The sequence below is a fragment of the Tetrao urogallus genome (genome assembly GCF_951394365.1).
Source record: "Tetrao urogallus genome assembly, chromosome: 1".
In the NCBI taxonomy this organism is placed as follows: domain Eukaryota; kingdom Metazoa; phylum Chordata; class Aves; order Galliformes; family Phasianidae; genus Tetrao; species Tetrao urogallus.
In genome coordinates this window covers 137,691,069-137,700,599 of record NC_136813.1, presented here as the reverse complement: position 1 = coordinate 137,700,599, position 9,531 = coordinate 137,691,069, and the positions used below count along the sequence as shown (strand labels likewise).

Below are 9,531 nucleotides of genomic sequence, written 5' to 3'. Positions count from 1 at the left end.
CTCATATTGGTTCAATAGGTCCTGACAAACTTGCACGTGCTGTTCTTTCTGTTCCCACATCAGCATTCATTGGACCTACTTTGTGCAAACTTTGCAATATTCCATCGTTGTCGCTGTCATTTCCAATGCACTGAAGCCGATATTCAGCTCTGTACACCATTCCCTGGTCACAATCCGCCAATTCATGTGGATGAGCTGACGGAGACATTCGTGGTGCAACAGCTGTGCATAGCAGTCTGGAATGCTACTTGTCCTTCACGTCACTGCTGAAATGCACCACCCACAGCCTTTCTGTGCTCACATCCACTGTTTGGTCTGCACAAGTGTTCAGCAAGCACCGATGAATGTCAGTGAGTGCCATTTTTTTCCAGCAGCCCTCTGCTGCTCCTCTCTCTCCTGCATGCTGCAGCAGATAAACAGAGGTTTCCAGAGGACAGCAACACTTGTGCAACACTGAGGGAGACGTTCCTTCCCCGCACAACCTCCCTGCATAGAGATTTATTGCTATCCTTGTGCCCGCACACACAGACACAGATCTGTTTGCCTGTAGGGCTGAGTACTGGATCTGATCTCCATCTTTGTATAGAATCACAGAATCATTAAGGTTACAAAGGACCACTGAGATCACCCAGTCCAACCACCATCCCATCCCCCCATGCCCACTGCCCACGTCCCTCAGTGCCACATCCACCCGGCTCTGGAACACCTCCAGGACGGTGACTGCACCACCTCCCTGGGCAGCCTGTGCCACTGCAGCAGCATTCTTTCCGAGAAGAAATGTTCCCTTACACCCAACCCGAACGTCCCCAGGCTTCAACGTAAATCCATCCCCCGCCCAGCCGCCATTCACCGGGCAGAAGCCGGGCGCGGCTCCGCAGCCCCACGTACCCCACCGCCGCGGCGCTCAGGAAGTGGCGGCTCGGGCGGCTCTTCCGGCGGTGGCGGCCCACGGGCACGGCGGGACTTGTAGTCCGGGAGTCCGCTCAGCGCCCGCCCCGGGGAGGCTCCCAGGGGTCCCGCCTCGCAGCCGGCGCGGAGGGAAAGAGAGGGGAAGGGAGGGGAAGGGAGCAGCACCGCCCCCAAGCCGAGGGGTGGAGGAAGAAGAAGAATAAGGGCCGGGACTACGTTTCCCGCCGGCCTCGGGGCGGCGGGGCGGGGTATAAAGCGGCGCTACCTGGCCGGCAGGTGAGCCGTACAGGTGGGGCGGCTCTTGTCCGGGTCTCGGCTGCCCCTGCAGGTGCGGGCAGCCCCGGGTCGGGGCGCGCTCCCTCAGCCCGTGCTCTCCCCTCATTCCAGGCTCGGGCTGCGGGATGCCGTTCTCCAGCTCCAGCACGGACGATGCCTTCGATTACCTCTTTAAGATCATCCTGATCGGGGATTCCAACGTGGGGAAGACGTGCGTGGTGCACCGCTTCAAGACGGGGCAGTTCTACGAGAAGCAGCAGAACACCATCGGAGTGGACTTCACCGTGCGCTCGATGGATATCGACGGCAAGAAAGTGAAGGTGGGTGATGGGAGCGGGCTGGGAGGTGCCTCGGGGCGGGACTGCGGCTGTGCCTCCATTACCGCGTAGCGAGTGCGGCTCCGGGGGGACCCCAGGTGAAGGGGGATGTAAGAAAGAAGGGGACAGGGTTTTTAGTGGGGTCTGCTGCGATAAGACGAGGGGAAATGGTTTCAAACGAGAAGAGGGGAGATCTAGACTGAGCATAAGGAAGCAGTGTTTTATGGTAAGCATAGCGAGGCACTGGAGGAGGTGATCCAGACAGGTGGTGGATGCCCCATCCCTGGAGACACTCAAGGTCAGGCTGGATGAGGCTCTGAGCACCCTGATGTAGCTGCGGGTTTCCCTGTTCATTGCAGGGGAGTTGGACTAGATGGGCTTTAAGGGTCCCCTCCAACTCAAACGATCCCATGGAAGGTCAGGTAGCAGACTCCTTCCCTCTGCCTAGCCCTGCAGCAGGTTCATCTGCTTTTCCCCTTCCTACTTGAAAACTGCCATCCTCCTTATCTCTCAGCTCACTTGTGGGAATGTTGGTCTATTTATAATGCCAGCATTAATCTAACAGATTGCTCTTTAGTCTGTGTAGGTTGTCTGTATGCATACAAATATCTCTTTGAATCATATAATCATCATAGAATGGACTGGGTTGAAAAGGACCACAATGATCATCTACTTTCACGCCCCCTGCTATGTGCAGGGTTGCCAACGACCAGACCAGGCTGCCCTGAGTCATGTCCAGCGTGGATCTACTGGTCTTCACATCTTGAATCCTTTCTCTTGCAGATCCAAGTGTGGGACACAGCTGGTCAAGAGCGCTTCCGGACAATAACCCAGTCCTATTACAGAAGTGCCCATGGAGCCATCCTTGCCTATGACCTTACTAGGAGGTCCACATTTGAGTCTATTCCTCACTGGATTCATGAAGTTGAAAAGTATGGTGCTGCAAACTTGGTCATGATGTTAATTGGTAGGAATCTGAATTTAAATATTATATTATATAGCTTTTCTAATAGATGTGTAAAATCCCCCTCACCTCCCTACTGCTGCTTAAAGCATCTATGAACCTATGAATTAAAAGGGAGTATGTTTTAATTAAAATAATGAAAATATGTATTAGTTCAATTTCAAACAAAAAGAAAGTCACAGCCTGGCATGACCAGGCCCGTTGCAGGCACTGAAATCTCTTCACGCATTCCTTTCCTGCTGGAATAATGCAAGGAACTTGCTAGTAGCTTAGCAAGCAAACACAACCCTATTGATGTTAGAATGGCAGTAAACCTGACCCTGTGCTCCTGATGTGCAGGAAGGCAGCAGTTTGATAATTCAAAATGAAGAGGGATGCACAAGCAACACAACTCCTCCTTCTCGTTTTTCCTCCCTGTTCTTGTGATAACGCCTTCCGTTGCTCTGTAATGTGACTCTGACTGGGTAGGACTGTACGCGGCTTCTGCAAAGCACTAAGAATCTGCTTGCATTTCTCTTCCTCCTTTATTCCGCTAGCATTCAAGAAACTCTGCCTATCGCGGAAAGGAATGAGTAGAAACTGCTGAGGTTGGAGATTAGAGGAAGTGGGATGGTTCTTTCCTTTGGGTTTCAGATTGTTACTGTTCTTTCCCTCCCCAAGGAAAAAGCTGCAAATGAGAGCCCTGACATGCTGAAGTGATAGAGCCTTTATCTACTTTCCACTGCTTCTGCCTTTTCCACTGCAGCACAGTGCTGAGAGCAATGCACGCAGCCCCAGCAGCCCAAACTGGCTTTTGAGGGTAGGCAGCACTGAGCCCTGGAGGCAGCAGGCATGGGATTTAAGCTGCTGCTGGTGCCTCTAGCAAACTATGTGCTTCTGGTGTTGTGGTTGTTCCTGTTTGTTTCCTTAGAGGGAGAACAACAAATTCTGACCTGCTTATGAGTTGGGAGGAGGAAGGAAGGAAGGAAGAAAGAAAGGCGGGGGGGGGGGGGGGGGGGGGAAACCACAACAACCCACAAACCTTGGTGATAGGGTTTTTTCTAACTCTTTTAACGACTGAAAAAAAAAAAAAAAAAAAAAAAAAAAAAAACAAAAAAAAACAAGATCTATTAGTGTGTATGGTGGGGTCTTTTTTTGTTTATTTTTTCTCTTAAACTCTGAAATGAGTAACAATCAAGCTTTTGTCAAAGAGCTGGTGTGGTAGTTTCTTCTGGTGCTATTTTACTTACCTTAGCAGGAAACATTGAATTAGTTGTAGCCATTTTCTACACCTTTCCAGTGGGACAGTTAAAGTTTTCAGCCTTTCACATCTGGAACTGAAGGAGGAAAACACGTGGCACTGGAGGAGGAAAGGGCTAGGGCAGGGTGGTTTTAAGATGGCAAACAAACATCAAGTAAGGCAGGCTTTGGGGGCTTGTGCTTTGCTGATAATATTTGTTCCCTTTTGGAAAAGCTAGACGTGACTTACAGGGGAAGGGCAGCTAGGTTATACATACTGTGGTGTCGAGATCTGCACATGATGAAGGGTTGTCTTGGAGCTAAGAAGGTAGATTTAAGCCAGGCACTGCACGTACCAGGACTGGTACAGCAACTATTTGAAACACCTCAAATAAAATACCTTTGTATATTTATAACTTCTATCAGATTATGATTGTTGTTTTGAGTAGTTTTCATCTATGTGCTTTCGAAGAATCCTCTGGCTCTGCTATCTAGAGCAAATAACTAGATACCCCCTGTTTTTTGTGGGTCTTCTTTTCTTAAACTCATTTGATGAGCTATGGTTTTGATCAATGTGATGGCGGCTCTGACATGTTCACATCTTGCTTTTCCAGCAATTAGTTTCCATTGTAATTCTATTATTTAACAAAACTGAAGTAATGCATTGGACTTAAAGGAAACAAAAGTGTGAGAGACTAAATTATCAGGTTATCTATTTGCCTTCTTTTTAAGGGAACAAATCGGACTCAGTGGATAAAGCGACAAGTCCTGTTTGAAGATGCCTGCACGCTGGCTGAGAAGCACGGGCTCCTAGCTGTGTTGGAGACGTCAGCAAAAGAAGCTCAAAACATTGAAGAGGTGTTTGTGCTGATGGCTAAGGAGCTGATAGCCCGAAATACCTTGCAGCTTCATGGAGAGAGTCCTCCAAACAGCGTCTATCTTGAGTCCAGGCCAGTGATTGCCAGTCCAAGTGCAGAGAAGACCCAGTGCCTTTGTTGAATGCTCTTTTCAGGAACAAAAAGTTGGAAGTTATCATTTTTCTGAGGCTATGTTTGATCTCAGTTTAATTCAGATGATGAAAGTTTGCTACGTGGCCTCGAGCCATCTCTCATGTTTCTACCTTGCAGTTTGGTGTGTAAATATCCTCAGAGATCACTGTTGCTGTTGGCAGCACAGGTTGCTTGGAGCATAGCAACTGCTACCTTAATGTGAACTTGTAAGCTGAGACAGCTCAGGAAGCTGCCAGCCTTAACCAAAGAGAACTGTTTTAAAAAAAAAAAAAAAAAAAGCCTTTAACTATATCTTTAAGACACTTTTCTGGCTATGTCAGGAGATAAATTTGCACTAGAGCTTGCATTGAGTTGATCCTTCTGAGATGTGCAGTCTGCTGCAGTACAAGCTCTTCACCTTAAAATGTCTGCACTCAGACAGCACTAACCCACTTCTGCCTTAGGTTTCATTTAGGGGAGGGCCTGATGTAAGGCACGGAGCCACCTGTGCTGAGCTATTAAATACCAACATTTGTAAGAGGGTGCAACTTCACAACTGTATGGTTTTCTCACTAGGCAAACCTGGAGTCATCCTTGGTGCTTCAAAGCAGGCAGAATGTGGTGCGGTAGGGTCCCAATCTTCTCCTGGGAGTGAGAACTCCTGTCTTTCATTTTGTTCTTGAATTGTAAGAATTGTAACTAGTAGTGAGCTGTCTTGTTACACAGTTATTAGGAGCACTGAAGCTTCCAAGGCCACAATAGCTTCCATTAATGCTGGGGTGAAAGGACTACTTTGTTTTGCTAAGCCTGCCTTGCTTTTGATGTACTGATTTTAATCAAAAGCTGACTGTTAGTTGGTGTGAAAATGCAATGGTAGAGTGTGCCTGGAGACTTTCAGAGGCATGTGAAAGAAGGGATTCAAGTCTATGTAAAACAGCAACAAGGAGTATGGTTTAATAATGCAACCTCACCTCAGAGCAGTGAAGGGGTGGTGTTGAGCATACAAGCATGTGTGCTATTGCCTGGGAGACGTCATCAAACATCTTGGTAAGCAGTGGAAGATTTTGTCTCTGCCCTCCGAAGTGCAAGCAGTGCTACTGGAGGGCTCAATTCTATGCACAGGAACTGAAAGTGTGTGTGTGTGGGGGGGGGGGGGGGGGAGATGTTTTTCAGTAGATATGAACAGTGGAGGAGAAAGGGGGGAAGAAATAATATACAGGAGAAGCCTTCAGATGACACAGTCCACGTGTACTGAAGTGTATCACTGAAGCTGTTAACGTTTAAGCTATGAACTAGAAATCGTACTCTGTAATGATTAAAATACAGTCTGGGTTATATGGAAAGAAGCCCTGGGAGGGTTGGCAAGCTGCCACTTCACAAGATGGCACTTTACCTATGATGTTTCACAAGTTCCTGAAAAGTGGGGAAAAAGATGTAGCAAATCCTTCTGGAAAAGCTTGTCTGAAAAGCACAAAATAGAGTAAATCATTGCTTTAGTCTTGAGCGTAATTTCATTATTATGGCTTGCTCTGGCCAGGTTCTTTGCTAGTGCACACCAACAACAGTGGTTAATTCAGCTGCCTGTAAACAGAGCAGAATGCTGCACAGCTCAGGCTTGCAGTTGAGCTGTTGTGCTTTATTCTGCACTGTTCCCTTTTGTTTGATGGGTGCAAAGGTCCCTCTGTCCTTTTTTTTTTTTTTTTTTTTTTTTTTTCCCCAAGAGTCTGGTCTAAAATAGCTCCCCCGCCATTCACCCTTGTGCAACTCAAAAAGGAGTGTGTGCTCTCCTTTGGTTGCTTCTGCCTGGTGCCTTTCAGAAGCCCTCTAAGCACAAAGGTTCCCCTGGGGTCACTTCTCATTCACAGAAGGAGCTTAGAGTGAGCTGCAGCAGTTCCTGGGTTTTTCAGAGTGTAGATTAATAGATTAATTTATGATGTAGTTAGTACCTGACATGAAGAAAACTATTAAGTCTGTTAACAAGCTTTATTCTGTTGTTGTACAGTGTATGATAGCAACCACTATGTTTGTAACTTTCGTCAGTGCCTTTTTCCATCACAGCAAATGGAAGTGTGCAGCTGCTGCCCATGCAAGTTAACCAAGAAACAGGTTAACTGCTGCAGAACCTTATGTTACCATTTTTGCTCTTCCAGCATCATACGCAGATCCAGCATAGTTCCTGATGGCATCGTTAGCATGCTTGTAGAAAGGCAGCTCTTCTATAAATGTTGTTTACAATACTATGCTACCAATTACTACTGTCCCACGGTTGTAAGAGCTGTGCATCCAGCTGGAGGAGATGCTCGTTTGTTTTTACCTACCTGGAAGAAGTATTCAAACCTTAGCTGTCTGAATTTGCTGCTGTGCATTCTTTGCACTGATACCCACACCCATGTCACATGAAACAGAGGCAGCGCCTCCCCACGTGGCAGGGCAAAGAACTGAAAGAATTCTGAAATGGGGCATGCGCTGAAGCCCCTTAGAAGCTGACTGGCTTAAAAATAAGCATAATTACAACCCAGTGATGTGGAAGGCATGTGGCACTGCTTATGTGGTCACACTTTTCTACATACATAAGGTACAGGTTCTTAATAGCAAAAGCTGAGGTTCTTACCTAATAATTCCAGTTAAGTACAGTTGGAAAGGAGACCAAGAAGGCACATCTCAGGCCCACATCTGGTACAGAGCTCTGTTCTGGAGCCTCCTTTCAGGAAGCAGATGCATGCTGGTGCTTTGGGACAGAACCAAATCTACCTCCTTTTCCCAGTAGGCAAGTGTTCCAACCATAGCTGCTCCTCCCCAGCTCTCATATATGGAGGAAGGCTGCTAATGAAGCTGAAGTCTACATATGCAAAACATTCAACTCAAGGCAGAGGGAGTTTTAGTACTCAACACCCTTTCTACCAAGTCCTGGAGCCATTTTCCAACGCCTCTCTCAAGCGCAAGGACCACAACCACAACAGACAATGCTAGGATATACGAGTTGCTTTATTCAGAGCGAGAACCTCTTTCACTGAGAATTACATCAACTTTTAATACGGAATTGCACACTTGAGCGTTTCACTGTTAGCTTGAGACAGTTAGGTCCTTTAAAGTCATTTACTGCACTTACAAGAAGTTTGAAAACCAGCCTCAGCTTAGCTGCCCACAAAGGCTTTGTCTGTGTGATCACATTAAGCTGCTGGCAAGGAGGTGTGGACAGCAGCTGGGCTGCCAATGACAAGTAGCATATCTAAGGGTAACAGCAACAAGTTATGGCAACATGTGAGGGGCAGAAATTGAATATACTTGCAACTCTTATTTCCTTGATAAAAGCTGTATCCATAAACATTAGTGCTTATTAGTTATCACTGCCAAGTCTGGCTAGATTTGCTCACCAGACGTAAGGCTTACCTCAATTGCACACGTACACAGAGTTAAATGATGCCTCTAATTCTACAGCTGACTTAAGTTGCCTTTGCAGCTCCTTTGTTGCTATCTGATTCATACAGCACAGTCCTGTATTCTATCTGAATCCCAAGAACTGTGTGGATTCCCTCCCTTTAGGCTGCTGCAGCATTAATAACGCCATGTAGGCAAGTTCCATTCCAAACAGGAGACACTCTGTACCTCAAGTCACGCTCCAAACAGAAATTCATGTCGTGCCTTCCGTAACAGGAAAGAGTTAGTATGCATTCCCTTAAATGAACCAGGCCTCCCAGCAGCAAGATTACAATACACATTGTTGCAAGCAAGAAAGAGCAGCACTTAAAAGGACTGTAAAGAAGTAGAGGCTCTGAGGCAGCAGTGAAGCTGTTAAGAAGTGCCATTTGCTTTTACAATTGCCATCAGACCAACTGGAACATGCAAACACTTATTTCACAGTTACCACACAACGCAAAATTTCAAACGAAATCAGAAGTATATTTTGCTGCACAGGGACTGAAGCCAAGGCACTTCAAATGACAGCATGCAACTTTTTCTCCCCCTGAATATCTTGGTTTTGAAATCAAGATTTTGTATAAAGACTCCACAAATTTCCATCAACCTTTTTCATCTCAACACTGCCATGAATACTCTCATTGTCCTCTCAGTCTATTCAGTTTCTGTATCTTGGGAACTTACTATGTTTACTTACATACTTACTATGTACTACGTTTTCTTTTTGAGCTTTACTCTCCTTGTTTTCACATTAAAGGTTGATCTTCATCCTCATAAATTTATTTGTTCTTAAGAAGAAAACCACAGCAGCCTACCAACATTCTTCACTCACTCCAAAGGCCCCACACCTTTCAGTCATTCCCCTTGACAGGGAATTATAGCACAACAGCACACTTCAGAACAGGCCTACCAGCAGCTGGATTCACACAGGAAGAAACACACAGTGCTGCTCAGAGTAAACACACACAGCTCCTCTACTTGCAGAACAAGAACCAGCAGCACTCTTCAAAGCAAGGGAGCAACCAAACACCTTGCCACGATGAGCTGGACTACACCAGTCACAAGTGGACAGAGCCACCTCCTCATTAAATCACTCACTAATGTATTCCCAACTTGCCTGAAATCATACACAAGCAAGGTTTAGAAGCAGCAACACCTAGCACTGTGCAGCAAAAGTACCCAAACCAAAAGCAGAGCATGCTATATCTGACCCTTTGGGAAGGAAAACGATTCACATGCTTGTGTCCATTACCATTCTCCATCCTCATGGGTCCCATCTTCATTACACTTTGAACACAGCTCTCCAGTAAGAAGCTGGCAACCTACCTTTCACTGTGTGAAAGCCTTGTTCTACTCCACAGCCCTAATTTTTTCCTGGTTCTTCCTACCTCCATTCCATTTACATCTGCATTTCTCCCTCTGCTGCTTGCCTCTGGAAAAA

The 9,531-nt window shown here is 46.5% G+C and overlaps 1 protein-coding gene across 1 annotated transcript; it reads left to right on the top strand.

The window, feature by feature from the left end:
* Window positions 1-1,310: 1,310 nt before the first annotated feature.
* Window positions 1,311-4,683, top strand: RAB19 (RAB19, member RAS oncogene family; the record flags this gene model as incomplete). The annotated part of the gene is given in 4 exon segments (XM_079537346.1): window positions 1,311-1,505; window positions 2,286-2,469; window positions 4,417-4,439; window positions 4,441-4,683. Coding segments are annotated over 4 exon segments (645 nt in total).
* Window positions 4,684-9,531: the final 4,848 nt, after the last annotated feature.